We start from the raw sequence: 18394 nt of genomic DNA on the forward strand, positions 1-18394 counted from the left end.
AGTTTATATTAATAAATTCACAATCTCCAATTTCAGTTTTATTTTTTTTAGAAGTTACCTCTTTAACGAATTATTTCACCGAAACCGAAAATTATTGTCATACATACAACATTCTTATCTTGTAAACATCTGGGTTGACATTATCTTTGTGGATATAAATTTACTTGTTCGATTTTCTTCTCAGAATAATGAAAATGGAAAAGAGTGAACAAGAAAGAGTACTTTTCCTTAAGCTAATTGGAATTAAAAAGAGGTTTTGGAGAAAATAAATCTTCCTCAAAAATTGCAAATTAATGATGTTGAAATGAAATTCGATGGAGTTTTAGATGATTTAGATTTATTGAGCAGTAAATATTAAGAATGCGCCATCGATGCCGTCGAATTAACGTCTAGTTTTGATACTTCTTATTACGAAATTTTAGCATGTTCTGTTGAATATCAAGCACCGATTGCTCAAACTCTATCGTCTGAATCAAGTAAGAGAAAAGAATTTTCTCTTCGAGATATTCAATTGCCAAAATTCGACGGACGTAGGGAAAATTGTGCAGCTTTTCACTCTATGTTTGACGCTTCCGAACATAACGTAAATTATTCGAATATAGAAAAATTCACAATTCTTATGAATCATCTAGGGGGTCCTGCATTAAAATTTGCACAGACAATACGTTTCTCTCCCCTAAATTATTCATTGACGTATAATCAATTAGTACAGCGATATACTAATAAACGTATTATTGCCAATCATTATTCGAAAACAATATTCAATTTAACACCCTTGAAAAACGATTCGCGAGTTACAATTTCTGAACTTTGTGAAACTCTACAAACGAACGTTAACGCCTTCTAAAATATGAGATTAATCGACTTAAGTGATTTCGTTTTCCTTCAATTTTCATTAGGTTTATCAGACAATAAATTGAAAGAAAAATTCGAAGAGAAACATTTGGGAAGTGTTTTCCCTTCATTCAAGGACTCAATTGAGTTCTTAAGTAATAAGTGCTCAGTTTCTCAATTAGTGGGAACAGGTTTTGATTTCAAGCCTCCTAAACCAAACAATCTAACGTATATGTTTTGAAATATTCAGAGAAACGTATCGCTATGACAACACGATTTACCCCGTGAAGATAATGTCAATTCTTAACGAAAATAAGATATAAAACATTAAGTGAACGTTGTGCTTGTTGTTATGATGATTCTAATTTTAAGGTAATTCATGAACTCCCAGAAGGAGACATGAATTTATCAAAAAAAGGGGGTTTTGTTATGCTTGCTTCTATCCATATAATACTTCCAATTACCTAGTCAAAATAGTTTACAAACACTGTTCGAGTAAAACATATAACACCTTATTACACGAAAATGACTACCTACCCCTCTACCAGTAAATCCGATTTCGGTCATAACGACAATAAGGCTTTGTCACATTCTAGTTCTTATAAGAACAAGACAGCAGCACTTCTAGCTACTACGAAGACGTTAATAAGAGACAATTACACCCTTGTAGATTGGTTCTTGATTCGCGCTCACAAATTAATTATATAACTGCAGCAATGACCAACCTATTGGAATTTCCGTGAAGAACATGTTCTTATGAAATTTCTGGTACATTCATTGTATAACTCAAGTACAACTTCAATGCAGTAGTTTCACAGAAAATTACAAGTAATTTACCGGTTGTTTCTTTGCCAAACGGAATACGAGAAAGTTTTCAAAATTTGAAACTGGCGAGCAAGCTTTACTTGATGTTTCGCCAACCGGGCCTTCCATTCTGATTTTTTTTTGTTGGTGTAGCAGGGGGAAAATCTGCAAGTCAGACGGACCACCCTCTCCTGAGGGGGAACAAGTGTGGGGATTCTCACTCTCCTGAGCTCGAGACCCACTAAAAACCCTTAACTGCCTCTTGAATATTGGTTCCGGGCATTTGCCTAAAAACCGTTCATCTCTTAGTCGGTTTTCTTCTCGCACACTATCGTGCTGGCATTTATGTGTTTATCCACTTTATTGGATTTTTCAATAAGTTTATGTTCTTATTTTAATCTTTTCTTAATTGATCTCTTGGTCTCCTTCGGTAAATTCGCATTCTCGTTTTGTCTTCCTCTGGGTCGTAGTCCACTAGTCTCCTGATTTCTTTATTCGGATGGTTTTTCGCTGCTTCGAATAATTTCTCTGCTTTTCTGTTCATGAATTCCGTTATGGTTTCCCATTTTAGGTCCCTATAAATCTGTCTATTCCTGACAAACCAGGGTGCATCTATTGCACATCGTAGCAACTTGTTTTCAGTGGCCTGAATTCTTTGGATATGGCTCTCGCCATATCTCTCGCGAAACCCCAGGCAACTGGTCCATGAGGCAGTTGAGGCCTAGCAACGGCGCTTCGATTATCTTCAATTTTGAACAACATGAAACTGATCTGAAAAACAAGGCACGTTCCTGTGACTTCGGTGATTTGAAGGATAGCCTAATAAAAGATATTTTCACTTGTGGATTACAAAATCAAACTCTTCGTGAAAAGTTACTACAGGATGATCAGATAGATTTAGATGGAGCAATAAAATTTTGTGCGACGATTGAAAACTCTGAACAACACGCCAGTGTCATCACCCACGAGTCCAGCTCGTCGTTATCTTTGGAAGTAGAATCTGTAAGAAAAGCAAATAAACATCATCAATTCAATAAGCGGCCAGGAAAATACACCAACCCTATTGAAGGACAAAGTCAAAAATCAAGAGAACGCAGACTCAGCAAAAATAATGGAATTTGTTATCGATGTGGCGGAGTACATGGAAAAAACCAGTGCCCTGCGTTCGGAAAAACTGCAATTTGTGCGGAAAATTAAATCATTACTCAAAAATGTGCCAACAAAGAAATGTAAATACAGTGAATTTAAGTGAAAATAGGGAATATCGATGTCAATGAAAATGATAGTTCTTGGTATGTCTTGCTAAAAATAAATGATGAAATTGTAAAATTCAAACTGGATAGCGGAGCACAAGCGAACTTGATATCAATGAAAATATTGAAACTTATTAATTTTCCTTCTGATTTAATATTGGAAAGTGATAAAATTCTAAAATCATATACAAATGATAACTTAAAAATCTTAGGAAAATGTTTCTTGAATTGTCAGTATAAAGAAAACAGTCATAAATTAGAATTTTTTGTGGTTGAGGACGATTTTCCGTGTCTTATCGGCTTGAATACATGTATTGATTTGAATTTGTTGAAACGAGTGGATACTTTTAATGATAATACTGAAATAAACAATCAAGAATATTACAGGAAAATTATTAATGAAAATTCAGATCTCTTTGCGGGATTAGGATGTCTTAAACAACAATATCACATCAAATTAAATGAGAATGTAACTCCTATAGTACATCCTCCCAGGAGAATACCTATTCCGATACTTAATAAATTCAGAGAAACTTTAATTGACTTGGAAAAAAAGAATATTATAAGAAAAGTGGAAGAACCCACAGATTGGGTAAATTCAATAGTAGTAGTGAGAAAAAAGAATGGTTCATTACGTATTTGCTTGGATCCAGCCGATTTAAATCGGGCAATAAAAAGGGAATTTTTTCTAATGCCGACAATTGATCAAATAATTCCATGAATGGTGCATGTATTTTCAGCACATTAGACGCAAATTCTGGATTTTGGCAAATACAATTGGACGAAGAAAGTTCGAAATTGTGTACGTTCTCAACCCCATTCGGGAGATACTGTTTCTTGAGATTTCCTTATGGAATTCGCTCAGCTCCTGAGGTTTTTCATAAGCGAATCAAAAATATTTTTGACATAGAGGGTGTAGATTTATACGTGGATGATATAATAGTGTGGGGGCGTACACAGGAAGACATGACATACGTTTGAATAAAATTTTTGAAAGATTGAGGAAAAATAATATAACTTTCAATAAAGAAAAATGTAGATTTGGTTTGAGTGAAATCAAATTTCTAGGACATAAAATTACCAGTAGTGGATTTTTTCCAGACGAGAATAAAATTTTTGCAAATAAAAATTTTCCTGTTCCACTAAATAAGAATGATGTACATAGATTTTTAGGAATGATAACCTATGTTGGTCGTTTCATCCCTAATTTGTCAAATAAGAATTATCCCCTTCGTGAATTATTGAAAAAAGATGTGATTTTTGAGTGGAACGAGCAGCACATGAGATCATTCAATGAATTGAAAAATTTGTTGATTAATGCTCCAGTATTGCAATTTTATGATGTGAATAAACCTGTAGTTGTTTCTGTGGATGCCTCGAAAGATGGTGTTGGTGCTTGTATTTTGCAAAATAATCTTCCTTGTGCATATGCTTCCAGGGCACTCACAGAAACACAAAAAAGATGAGCAGTGGAATTAATGTCTGAGAATTGAATATCAATGAATATATTAACGGCATGCAGACAATTATTGAATTCTGAAAAAGTACACCTCCGGGCATGCTGTTAATATATTCATTGATACAAAAAAGATGGGCTCAAATCGAAAAAGAGGTTTATGCTATTCTGTTCGGATGTGAAAGATTCAATGAATATCTTTTCGGTCGTAAATTTGTTGTGGAAAGTGATCATAAGCCTTTGCTAGGTGTTTTTAAGAAATCTCTCACATTATGTCCCTCGAGACTTCAGAAAATAATGATTCAATTACAGAAATACGATTTCGAAATAGTTTTCAAACCCGGTAAAGATCTTTATATTGCTGATGCATTGTCTAGGGCATTTTTGAATACTTGTGTGGAAAACAATAGTGACGATGATTTAGAAGTTTGTGCAATTAATATGAATTTTTCAATGACAGATAAAAAATTTAAAGAGCTGATCGAAGCAACATCGAAGGATTCTGAGTTATTAATATTAAAAAATATGATCAGAGACGGATGGCCTTTAAAAATTTCTAGTGTTCCTTCAGAAATAAAACCTTATTTTAAATTTAGAGCTGAAATTATAGAAACTAATGGCTTATTATTCAAAGGACAGCAGTTAATTATTCATAATAAATTGAGGAGAGATATTATACAGAAAATTCATTTAGGACATTTCGGTATCCAGAAATGTCAGAGTCGAGCAAAAAATTGTTTTTATTGGCCAGGAATGTGTAAACAGATAGAAGATACTATTCTTAATTGTAGAATTTGTTTAACATACCGGGTATCTCAACAAAGACAGCCCTTGACAAACCATGAAATACCAAAAATACCTTGGTACAAAATAGGATGTGACATATTATATTTAGGACATACTATGTATTTACTTGTAACTGATTATTATACAAAATGGGTTGAATTGATATTTTTAGAAAAAAACGCATATTCAACAACTGTTATTATACATCTAAAGTCAGTTTTTAGTAGATTAGGTATTCCGGCAATATTAATTTCAGACAATGGCCCTCAATTCAATTCTCTTGAAGTTAAGATTTTTGCTAAGATGTATGATTTCACACATATAACTTCTAGCCCCAATTACCCTCAGTCAAATAGAATGGTGGAGAGACAAAAACAAACTGTAAAAAAAATGTTGTACAAAGCTTTAGAGGAAAAAGAATATTTAAACTTAGTTTTGCTTATGTATAGAAATAGTACTTTAGAGTGTGGTTTTTCACCAGCACAATTATTGATGTCACGGAATTTAAGAGATGTATTACCTACTACTGAAAACTATCTTAAGCCTAAATGTATAAAATTCAAAAAATTCGATAATAGAATAGAACTTAATCAAAAGAAACAAAAACTGAATTATGATAAAAAATGTAAAGTTCTGAAACAAATTGAAGTCAATGAAAATGTTAGATATCAGGATAAACTCAAAACAAATTGGCAGTTTGGTAAAGTTATAGATAAACCAAGAGAAAGGTCATATATTTTGCAGAAATCTGATGGTTCTTCTGTTACTAGAAATCGTAGGTTTATTGAAACATTACCAAGCTCCTCTGAAAATGAAAATATTTCTTCTCATGAAAATGGAGATGATGCTCAAATTTCTGTACCGGCGCATTTTTGATGAATTGAATATGTTCAGTAAACCAGTCTTCCACTAAACGTGAGTCAATGAATACCACAAAACGATATAACAGGGTACTGCAGCCTCTATATCTCTTGTTGAGGAGCATTCTCCTTCCACTTTCAAGTAAAATTTTCTCTTTTTGAGATAATTCCGGATCAACTTGCATATTTTGATCGAATATCCAACATATCTCATCTCATATAATAATCCTTCATGCTATACTCTGTCGAATGCTCTGGCGACGTCTAGTGAAACAAGACCTGTAGCTTGTTTATTTTGGAATCCCTCTGTAATGTACTCTGTGAGCCTTAATAATTGTTGCTCTGTTGAATGCTCTCTTCTGAATCCGAACTGTTCTGGTGGTATTAGTTTCAGATTTTCGGTTTCCTCATTAAGCCTCGTGGCAATAATTCTTTCTACTACTTTTCCTAACGCCGACAGTAGGACTTATCGGTCTGTAGTTTTGTGGGCACTTCTTCTCTTTGAATGGTTTATTGAATTCTATGACTTCCGCTGTTTTCCATTTTTCAGAGTAGTGTTCTGTCCTCATAATTCCATTCGCGATATTTGTTAGAGCGGCTTTACCTTTTCTAGGTAATTTCTTTAACATAACATTCGTTATTTTATCGCTTCCGGGAGCTTTCCTCTTCTTCAAACTTCTAATTATTTCCCTGATTTCATTTGGCTATGTTGGTTTGTCTATTTCAGCAGCCGCTAGTAATTCATCCATTTCTTCATCATATTCTTCAACCAGTTCTTCCAAATCTTCATTGTCGTCGTCTATCCTGTAATTTATTCTCGATTTTCGTTCGATCGGGTCCGCCAATGCATCTGCCTTATCAGTATTGGTATACGCTATTCCTCTTTTTCCGTGTAGGGGTGGAATTTTAGTATTTTCTCCTCGTAGGCTTTTTTGCATTCTCCATGCAGAATGATCAATTGTATTCAGTTCTTGAACCCTTTTGTTCCATCTACTTGTTCTTAGATCTTTCAGGGCATTTTTCAGAACTTGGCTATATCGGTTCAGGTTCCTTCTATTCAGATCATTTTTATTCATCCGATATATTCTTCTGAGTCTTCAATTTTCTCGTATAAGATCTTTTACTTCTTTAGGCGTATCGCCATGCCGATGACTTGGTGCTGGTCTCTTCACTCTTCTCGTGCTCTTTTCGTAAGCTTTCAATATTATCTCTTCCAGTTTATCAACCGCACATTCCAGATCCTCTGGAGTGCTTATTGTTGGAATTTCTGTTATTTCCGATTGTATTAAAAGGCTGTATTTAGCCCAATTGGTATATTCTCTTACTTCCATCAGTTTATCTATTGGTTCTTCTCCAATTGTCAATTCCACGGGATTGTGGTTTGAGGGTCCATCTTCCAAAGTATCAATCGAGCATTCTTGAGTTATATTTTTCAATATCGCGATATCTATTACATCTGGTATTCCCATATCAAAAGCAAGATATGTCGGTAACTCTGGTCCAATCACTATGGCATTTTGTTTTTCGGCGAAATCCTTGAGTTTTGGCCATTTCTATTCTCTGTTCTGCTGTTCCATAATGGGGATTTATAATTGAAACCTCCGATGCAGATTTTCGGATTTGTTCCTTCCAACATGTTGTTTATCTCTTTTTCCAATACATTGTTTTGTGGTGGCTTGTATGTCGAGGTAATTTCGACTCTTTGACGATTTAATTCGGCAACAATCGTCACTGTTTCTGTTTCTCCTTGTGTTCCGTCGGATCTACTTTTGAAGTAGTGTTTCAGATCTGTTCTCACCAATATTGCTACTCCTCCTCCGGTGTTTGTAGTTCTGTCACATCTATATGTTTCATAATTCATGAAATTCAGTCGTCTGTTCCGGTTTATTCTTGTTTCCTGTAGGGCTATAATATCAGGTTGTCTCTCTGATATTATTTCTTTTCTATCTCGGCTTTCCGAGTGTTGATTCCGTTTATTTTCCACGAGATTATCTTGAGGTATTTCTTCCAAATATCCGTAAGGTCCATTAATTCAGTTTATTATATAATGCTCGAAGTTTCTTCTCCGTTTCCCTCTCAATTTTCAACATTATCTTGTTGAAAATTCTTTCTGTGAAGATATCTAAATCATCGGCTGATTCAGATATCTTTTTCTTCTCCTGTTGACTGTTCACAGCCTGTTTCATTGAAAGCTTCCTCTGTTCTTTTTTTCCTGAACTGGTTTTGAAGTCTCCCTCTTCTTTTCCTGTTCTGTAGGTTTGGCCTTCGCTACTTCTTGAATTTTTTTATCAGTCGTTCTTGTTTTTTTACCTTCTTTTTCTGTTCAGCTGGTTTTTGGGAATTCTTCTTTCTGGTCACCAGCTTGAACTCGCTACATCCTTTGTAGCTAGCTGGATAGCCTTCTTCTCCACATAAGACGCATGTGGCATTTCTCTCTTCACCTTTTCTGGTGAGTGTGCAGTCATTGCTGCTATGGCTTCCTGAGCACTTCACGCATCTCCACGGGAAGGAGCATTTGTTTTGTGCATGTCCGTACCTTTGGCTTGGACCTTCAGGCCTCTTTTTGTGTTCAATCACAATACAGAGGTTCTAGAGTCGCTTCACTTCGAAGATTTCCTTTTTCTGGGTTTTAACCAGGTAGAGAGGTATGGGCTTCTTCGTCTTGTTCGATGTCATTCTGGATACCTCAGCGTCTGATATTCCCTGGAATATAAGGTCGTCCTTAATCAATGCAAGATCAGCGTCGATTGGTAAATGCCTGATGACGGCTTATATCTTCTTCTCCCCCTCCATTTGGTAGGTAAAAAATTCTCTACCATGCAACTCGAAGAATTTGGTGATTTTTTTTCCTTCGGTTGACGCGATGATTTTTATACCGTCTTCAACAACATTTGCGCTGTTGTAGTTTATCTTTTTTGGGTAGAAAGCTTTGGATATCTCTACCCAATCTGAGGTGCCCATCATCGTGATGGGTGGGATTTTATCCTTCTTAGGCACTTCTGGTGCCTTTCTGATATTTTCCTCGCCAGACGAGGAACTTTCTTTGCGCGCGCGCTTTGTAGGAGGCGCATTTTGAGGTTTGACCGAAGGCGTTGTAGGGTTTTTTCTGAACTCCACAGGGATTAGTTTTTTCCCCACCGAGTTGGCAACTTCCTCGAAAGTTGAGGGTTTAAGCTCAGAGAGTTTTACAATTTCCTCTTTGGCTTGACGGAGCTCATTTATCAAAATCGAAACCGTTTCATTGAGTTTAGCGATTTCGGCTTTAATGAATTCATTTTCTGCGCGTAAATTTGTCCGACCCACGGAGTCACCTTCGCTAAAGACTTCCTCGACTTCATCGGAAGCTTCCATGTAGGAACCCTCATTATCTGAGGTATCCAACATGGCTAAACGTTTTTAGTTTTTTTCAATGTCGATAAATATCAGTAATCGAGAAAATAACAAAAATAACCAATTATTCTATAGACAAAGTCTCACCTGATGTAATTTGCACAACCATGTGGACTGAATACAATAAAAACACAACAAAACTCATTCACAGAACTCTCCCGAATGATCAGTATTCAATCAATTCCCAAATCGTAGGCTCGAAAATCTTTCAACACGTCGTTCATACGTACGGATGGAAGACGGATGTTTGTGTGTTCTGGGTTTATCTTAGTTTTTGTGCTGGAAGGTGACTTTTTATTTTGGAACTGTGCTCTTTCGATTCGAATTTTGAACTAGTTTTCCTCTGTTTACACATAGGAACGACAACTCAGTGTCGAAATAATATAATTCAACTTAACAACAATGAGTTTGTGTAAATCTTATGGAAGATCCATTAATCGGAGATCGCCGGCTGTCGCATGTACTGGTTTTTGTCGAGCTTATTATCACGCGAACGGAACGTGTTCAGATGTGGTGAAATCTCAACTTACTATGCTGAAGAATTTACCGGGAGCGGGATGGAAATGTTCAACATGTAGACCAACATCGCCGGCTTCACAGGGTGGACGTAACAAGGTCTCGCTGACCGATGCTGTCGCTGAACCAGACCTGGAGCGTGATGAGTCCTTAGACGAGGATGGTATCCCTGGTAATGTGCTTGATTACATTGGAAAGTTAACATGGGTAATCAGAAGTGTTAATGCCGAATATGGATTTCTTCAGATATCATGGTTTCATTCTTCTAATTTATTTGATATGTCAACAGATGTCATGATATACACGATTTTTGAATTCTTCTCGATATCGCGACATGTGTTGAGCGGAATGAAAAAGAATCAGAATAATATAGATTGCTTCCGAGTTTTTAAGATTTGAATTATTGCGCGTTTTTCAAAGTTATTGTTCTGCCGTTTCCTTCAGAAATTACTCAGTTTCCGAGTACTTTACGACATTTAGTGATTCTGATAGTGAAGTTTCGCTGTTTAATTCCATTTCTTGAGAAAGGCACTAGAAATAACCATCAATAACCCCATTCAGATAGGAGATTTGGGCCCCTCTCTGTACAAGGATCTCTTTGCGAGACTCCCGTCCTCTGGCCAGCTGGATTTCGGAGAATTGCGGGTTTTCCAAGCAGCAGCCCCCAACCTCTCAAGGTAAGATTTTTTCTTATTTATTGATGGTTCTCTAAATTCTTATTCTAAATTCAGCCTCCGAACCAGCGAAAAAATATACAGTCCGCTCAACTCTTAACATGGTCCTATCGTGCCGAATTTTGTAATTTAGAATATTCAAATTCAGCTTCGATTTTTTGTATAAAGCATCCTTCATTTTGAATTCCCTTGCGACGTTGCCGGTGAAAGGGAAATCTTTCATTTGACGTTGCCAGATTTAACTTTCTTCCGTGAGTTTTCGGAAATTTCAGTTCATTTACAATGACTTCAAAAGCTAAACCGGAATCGATTGATCCTGAACTGATGAAAGTTCACAGTAAACTTTTGTCTCATAGGGATAATATTTTCACGACCGTTACATCTATTTTTAATAAGTGCAAAACATATTCTTCTGATAATCTTGCTAAAGTTATCTACTTAGTCAATCAACTTCCTAAATATTCTGACAAATTTGAAGAAGTTCAAAATGAAATAGAGGCACTCAACGAGAATAAGCCTCAGAAGGATAAAATCGAGATCTCTCAAGTACAAGCCTCCTTTGAGGAGATACTAGCCTCCATTCATAGTATACAGTGTGATTTAGCGAAACAAAATGCAGTTTTGACCACATCTGATACCACCCCTAGCACTACACCAGTACCACAGATGCTTCCGACTATTGCACTTCCTTCATTCGATGGTAAAATAGATAATTGGGTAGAATTCATTTCCTTATATGACTCATTGGTTCATAAAAACTCAATGATAGACAAAACACAAAAATTTCAATATTTGAAAACCACACTCAAGGGTGAAGCTCTAGCTGTTATCAGTGGTCTTCAGTTGATTCCTGATAACTACGATATAGCGTATGATGCTTTAGTTCAGCGTTACCAAAATCCTAGACGCCTCGCTTCTGTTTATTTTTCGAAATTACTGCAATTCAAGTCTCTCTCTCATCCTTCACTGTCATCGCTCAAAGATTTTTTACATAATCATAAAACAGCCGTGAATTCAATGAAACCTTTAAAAATTCCAGATCTTGCAGATTTTCTGTTATTTTCTTTGGCTTTGAATAACTTAGATTCGAACACTAAACGTGCCTTTGAAAATAAGTTGCCATCAAAAGGCATTCCCACCTATAAACAATTAATTGAGTTCGTAACGCAGCAAATTCGCATAATGGAACTTTCTAAAACCGCTGATAGCAATATCCCGAGACCAAGATCGCACGGCTCAAACGTTCTTTTAGTGAACTCTACAGATTCTTCTCCTTCTGATGGTAGAACTTTCGCTTGCCCCTTGTGTAAAAGTTCGCATTTTTTGCATCAATGTTCACGGTATCAGAATATGACATTGAATGATAAATATAAATATCTCAGAGAAAATTCACGCTGTTTCAACTGTTTAGGTCGACATCGTAGAGAAAACTGTAATTCTCGTTCTGTATGCCGCCACTGTAAAACAAATAGACATCATACCTCTCTACACCCCTCTTCTGTTACTGCGTCTCCCTCCGCTACCCAGAATTCACTTAATGTAACTTGCCCCCCTCATGGTCGTGACTCATCTGAAGCTGAACCCATTCAGTCTGTGTCATGCATCGCATCTTCTGGTAGTTCACCAATTCTTCTTGGTACTATAAGTCTCCTAATTGAGGATGTTACAGGTCAAAAACACATACTCAGAGCTGTTTATGACCCTGGCTCTCATATTTCCGCCATTACTAAGTCCAGTGTTTCCTGCTTGGGTTTGAAAATTTGTCCCTCTACTTGTTCTGTTTCAGGTTTAGGTCAATCGAACTTGCGTATATTTGGGTCCGTTGATGTTTCGTTACATTCACGACATTCCTCTCGGTTGGTCAAGGGCCATGCTGTCGTTCTTGATAACATTTCGCATCCGCTTCCTCCTTCAGAACTCCCTCTGGAAGTGCGTTCCAAATTTGTGAATTTGCAGCTGGCGGATGATGATTTCGACTTACCTTCTCCAGTAGATTTTCTGATTGGAGCCGATTTGCTCCCTCAACTTTTGATTGATGGTATTCAGTCTATTCCTGGTAACCCAACTGCGGTCAATACTATCTTCGGATGGGTTCTGGTTGGTCCCACGTCTTCTCAAACTTCGGAATCTATTGCCACCTCTCTCCATGTACATTGTGACATCAGTTCAGCCCTCCAAAAGTTTTGGGAAACAGAGGAAGTCTCACCTAGTTCCCCGCTCGATCCACAGGATGTGTTGGTGGAAGAGCATTTTCTTAGCACCCATTCTCGGGACAAAGATGGGCGTTACATAGTAGCACTTCCTTTCAAACCAAATGCAACTCCCCTCGGATCAAATTGCTCTAGATCACAAGCTTCATTCAAACGTCTTGAACAGAGACTCTTAAAGCAACCAGAAAAATTCAACATGTATCAAAATTTCATGACAGAATATCGTAATCTTGGTCACATGTCTATAACTTCCTCTACATCCTCATACATAATTCCCCATCACGCTGTCATGAAAGAGACAAGTTCCACAACAAAATTGAGAGTGGTATTCAATGCTTCAGATCCAGATTCGACAGGCATTTCTTTGAATGAGCGTCTTCTAAAGGGTCCAAAATTGCAATCTGACATACAAGACATTATTTCTGAATTTCGCTTGCAGGCAATTGCTTTATGTGCCGACATACAAAAAATGTATCGTCAGACCCTTATTGTTCCTGAGCATAGACGATTCCAACATATTTATTGGCGTCCTCCTGGTTCAGATACAATCGCAGAGTTTGAACTGAACACCGTTACCTACGGATTGACTCCTTCAGCGTATTTGGCACAACGAGTGCTGAAACAGTTGGTGAAGGATGAGGGTGAATGCTTTCCTCTGGCCTCATATGCTATAACGAACCAAATATATATTGACGACGTGATAAGCGGCGCCAAAGATGTCGAGACTGCCGAATTGTTAATGAATGAGTTGCGTGAATTGCTGAGTAGAGCAAGTTACGAACTCAGAAAATGGTCAACCAACCACCCCGAATTACTTTCTAGTCTCCCAGAGGATCACAGAGAAAGTCCTATACGGTTCTCAGATGGCTGCGAATCCCTTAAAATCTTAGGATTATCTTGGGAACCTTCTATAGATGCATTCACTTTTCATGTCCAACCTTTCAATTGCCCATGTACAAAGCGTAACATCTTATCCTTCATTGCGAAAACTTTTGATCCCTTAGGTTACTTGTCTCCTATAACGTTCTTCATGAAGTCTGTACTTCAAAAGTTGTGGTTGCTTAAATTAGATTGAGATTTTCCTGTTCCTCCCTCTTTAGAAACGACTTGGTTGAAATTTGTATCTTCAATACCTTATTTGAATAAATTAAAAATTCCTCGTTTTGTCATCCCCTCAGCTTATGATTGCGTTTCAATCGTCGGATTTTGTGATGCCTCCGAAAGTGGCTACGCAGCAGTGGTCTATTTGTGTTTTGAATCAACTGGTTTTCGTCGTTCCCATTTGTGGCAAGCCAAAAGCAAAGTTGCTTCATTAAAGATCTTGAGTATTCCTCGTCTTGAACTGTCCGGAGCTTGTTTATTGGCCAAGTTGGTCAAACGAATTTCAGAGAGTATACCGCTGTCAATTTCAACCGTCCGGCTATTCTGTGACTCTCAAATTGTTTTGTCATGGATCCATACACCCCCTCACTTGTTGAAGACCTTCGTCGCCAACAGGGTGACTCAAATCGTAGAAGACACAAAGAACGCTCTTTGGTCTCATGTTCCCGGTCTGGAAAATCCAGCTGACTTAGCTCCCGGGGTTGCTATCCTGATTATTTTTTTAATGAAGAAAATCTGAAAACTTGGTTGAACGGTTTCTCAATGATAATGGATTCCAATATGGACTGGCCTGGACCCTTCCGTCTTTCTGAAGTTTCAGAGACTTTACCTGAAACGAAAAATATTTCAGTGTCTCTGGTGACTCACAAAATAGAGCCCACTGAAATCTATGTAATGTTTGAGTCCAAGTTTTCCAGTTATCTTCGACTTCGTAGAGTCATGGGATGGATAAATCGATTTATCCATAATTGTCGCTCTAGAAAGACTTCCTCTGTACTGAGGAAAGAAAGTCTGACTGTGGATGAGTTGAATGATGCCACAGTGTCACTGGTTCATATTGTTCAACATGTCCATTTTTCTGCGGACTTGAAGTCCCTTAGTAAAAAGCAGCTTCCTTCCAAACAACTACAATCTCTCGCTCCCTTTTTAGACTCACGCGGTCTTCTCAGGGTGGGCGGTAGATTGAAATTTTCCAACTTGGATTTTGATTCAAGGCATCCACTTTTGCTTCCTAAATCATGTTTTCTGTCTACACTTCTGTGTAAACATTTTCACTTGGTTTCCCTCCATTCTGGACCCAACAATGTTCAGGCTCTGTTAAGGAGAACCTTTTGGATTCTTTCATCTCGCTCCTTAATTCGTAAGTGTATTCGACAGTGTAAAACCTGCTTCAGGTTCCGAGCGTCCCCCTTCCAGCCAACTATGGCAGATCTTCCAGCCTCCCGAGTCAACATCTCCCGTCCGTTCAACACTACCGGTGTTGACTTTGCCGGTCCCTTCATGGTTCGCGACACTAAACTTAGAAAATTTCGAACCACAAAAAGGTATCTCGCCTTATTTGTATGCGTAGCAACCAAAGCAATTCATTTGGAATTTGTTTCCGAGCTCACTGCTTCCGCCTTTCTGGCTTGTCTGTCACGTTTCATTGCTAGACGAGGGTTACCATCTGAAATTCTTTCAGACCAGGGTCGCAACTTTATCGCCGCTGCCAAGCAACTGAAAGAAGCATATAGCTTTTTATTGCAGCACCAAACTGAAATTGCGGACTTTCTTACTACAAGAGAGGTTAGATGGCGTTTCAATCCCCCCTACGCCCCAAACTTCGGCGGACTTTGGGAGGCTGGGGTGAAATCCGCGAAATCCCTTCTCTTACGCATGATAGGTAAGGAGCTTTACACTGTCGAAGAATATAGTACCATATTCTGCCAAATCGAGGCGGTGTTAAATAGCCGTCCATTGTGTCCTTTGTCAGATGACCCATCAGAGTGTAATTACCTGTCTCCGGGACATTTTCTGGTTGGTACGCAACTTTTAGCCGCTCCTGAATCTCCCTTGCCAGAGAGAATAACGGTCCGTGATAGATGGACTCGCCTGAGACAAATGGTACAAGCCTTTTGGACACGTTGGTCAAAGCAGTATCTGAACACTTTAATGCAGAGACACAAGTGGACCAGTTCCACACTCCCTAAAATAGGTGATGTCGTTTACATCCGGGATGTCCATACTTACCCGTTAAGTTGGCCAATGGGACGTATTTCAGAGTTAAATAACTCCCCAGATGGTATTCCCAGGGTAGCTGTGGTCAAGACTGCAACTTCTAGCATTTGTCGCCCTGTTAACTGTCTTATACCGTTAACAGGCGAATAGTTTCCCTTTGAATTAGGTTTGTTGTCTCTCTATGTGTTTTTTGTAAGATTTCATTTCACAGCATCCATTGTTTTTTTTTGTTTTTTTTTTTGTAACTTTCAATCAATTGCTTAAATTTATAATTATAAATTTGGTGGGCGGTATGTTAACGCCGAATATGGATTTCTTCAGATATCATGGTTTCATTCTTCTAATTTATTTGATATGTCAACAGATGTCATGATATACACGATTTTTGAATTCTTCTCGATATCGCGACATGTGTTGAGCGGAATGAAAAAGAATCAGAATAATATAGATTGCTTCCGAGTTTTTAAGATTTGAATTATTGCGCGTTTTTCAAAGTTATTGTTCTGCCGTTTCCTTCAGAAATTACTCAGTTTCCGAGTACTTTACGACATTTAGTGATTCTGATAGTGAAGTTTCGCTGTTTAATTCCATTTCTTGAGAAAGGCACTAGAAAGAACCATCAATAACCCCATTCAGATAGGAGATTTGAGCCCCTCTCTGTACAAGGATCTCTTTGCGAGACTCCCGTCCTCTGGCCAGCTGGATTTCGGAGAATTGCGGGTTTTCCAAGCAGCAGCCCCCAACCTCTCAAGGTAAGATTTTTTCTTATTTATTGATGGTTCTCTAAATTCTTATTCTAAATTCAGCCTCCGAACCAGCGAAAAAATATACAGTCCGCTTAACTCTTAACAAGAAGTCTCCGTGCTTCAGTCAACTTTTGTTCAGACAATATTGTCGATTTCGAGGAAAAGCTTGCGGAATTCAGTGCGATGGTTTCGAGAGTCGACAAGCTCGAGAGAGAAAACGAAAACCTCAAGAAAGAAGTATCTCGACTCAATGAACGTTTCAACAGTTCTGAACAGTTCGCACGGTCAAATAATTTGGAAATCCAAGGTGTCCCTGAGAAGGAGACGGAGAATGTGGTAGATATTGTTTGAGTTATTATTGTTAGTATTGAGAGATAACTTTTTTGCTGCGTTTAAAGCTAAACGACTGGCGAGAGTTTCAGAAAATAAGTCAGGCTTGAGCGTTGAAGGAGTTGCTGACAGGTTTTATGTGAATGAACACCTAACAATGGAGAATAAACTTCTTTTCAAGACGGCTCGCGATATGGCCAAGAAAAAAGACTACAAATATGTGTGGGTTCAGAATGGTAGCGTTTTACTACGAAAGAATGATACATCGCAGATAATTCGATTGTCATCGCTGTCAGCTTTTGCGGGCTTGTAATTCGGTAGGAGAGTACATTGGACAATCTTTTCTTCGAGATGTCGATACACATAGCTTATCAGAATGTTCGTGGTCTTAGAACTAAATTAAATGAATTCAAGTTAAGTTTAAGCAGCGGTTCATGCTGTTTTTATAACCGAAACATGGTTAAACGGGGGTGTATTTGACTCTGAAATCATAGATCTTGACCGTTATTCCATTTTTCGTCGTGATAGATTTTCAAGTGCATCATCGAAAAAAGACGGAGGAGGAGTATTCGTGACTGTTCGTAATGAATTAAACCCTCAATTATTACAAAGCTTCAATAAAGATGCGGAGGATATATGGGTCGTCATTAATGTGAATAATCGCAAGATTTATATGTGTTGTGTCACCTCCAGCGGACGGTGACGCCACTGTCTCTTTCATAAACAAATTAGAGATTAATAAAACTCTGACAGGGGACAATCTTACGCTCATATGTGGGGATTTTAATTGCTCCACTGTCAAATGGATGACTAATAATAATTTTCTGGAACCAACATGTGTTGAGGATAAATACGCAAATTCAATAGATGTGTTTTCTTTCTGTGAATTTCTTCAGTTGAATAATGTTCGAAACTCCAAAAATCGAACTTTGGATTCGATACTTTGTAACAAAGAAAATATAAATTGTTTATCTCAATGTGGTTATCCATTTGTTGGGGAAGATAGCCATCATCCATGTATTGAGTTTTTACTGAATGTTTCTGAACATAAATACCTTAAAAGTAATCAAAATGCCCTTCTTTATAATTACAAAAATGCCGACTACAATATTATTAATGAAAAGATTTCATCTATAAATTGAAAGGAAATATTAGTTAATAGTCATGTCGATATTGATAATCCAATGAGCACTGTATTAGAAGACCTAAACGAAATGTTAAACCTCCAAATAGACTTGCTTATACTTGAGTTGATTGTAGAGTTATATGTGTATATGTAGTATAGATATTTTAAGTTAGGGAATAGCTTGAGGGGGAAGGTATTGTAGTGTATTAAGGTTGAATAGTACTTGTTCTTTAGATTGATTATTGTAGATAGGTGGGGATGTCAACGTAAAGAAAAATGTATATATGAAGTGGGGAGTCAGTTGATGTAA

The 18394-nt window shown here is 37.6% G+C and overlaps 2 protein-coding genes across 4 annotated transcripts in view; one reads left to right on the plus strand and one right to left on the minus strand.

Moving 5' to 3' along the window:
• The window catches only part of LOC123314442 (large neutral amino acids transporter small subunit 1), a 439580-nt gene that overhangs the window by 196691 nt on the left and 224495 nt on the right, over positions 1–18394 (plus strand). The window lies entirely within an intron of this gene.
• LOC123314447 lies at positions 11107–13837 on the minus strand. The gene is made up of 2 exons (XM_044899740.1): positions 12555–13837; positions 11107–12496 (listed from the first exon to the last, which is right to left on the minus strand). Exons 1-2 carry the CDS (start codon positions 12725–12727, stop codon positions 12367–12369), a joined length of 303 nt encoding a protein of 100 aa, XP_044755675.1. The 5' UTR covers positions 12728–13837; the 3' UTR covers positions 11107–12366.

The sequence above is a fragment of the Coccinella septempunctata genome, chromosome 5 (assembly GCF_907165205.1).
Source record: "Coccinella septempunctata chromosome 5, icCocSept1.1, whole genome shotgun sequence".
In the NCBI taxonomy this organism is placed as follows: Eukaryota; Metazoa; Arthropoda; class Insecta; order Coleoptera; family Coccinellidae; genus Coccinella; species Coccinella septempunctata.

Excerpts from the sequence above, each read along its gene's own strand:
- LOC123314447 (XM_044899740.1), bottom strand. The coding sequence starts at position 12,727 with ATGTACATGGAGAGAGGTGGCAATAGATTCCGAAGTTTGAGAAGACGT. Across the intron at positions 12,497-12,554 it reads CAGAAAATCTACTGGAGAAG|AGGGAGTTCTGAAGGAGGAA; the intron begins GTAAGTCGAAAT and ends ACGCACTTCCAG.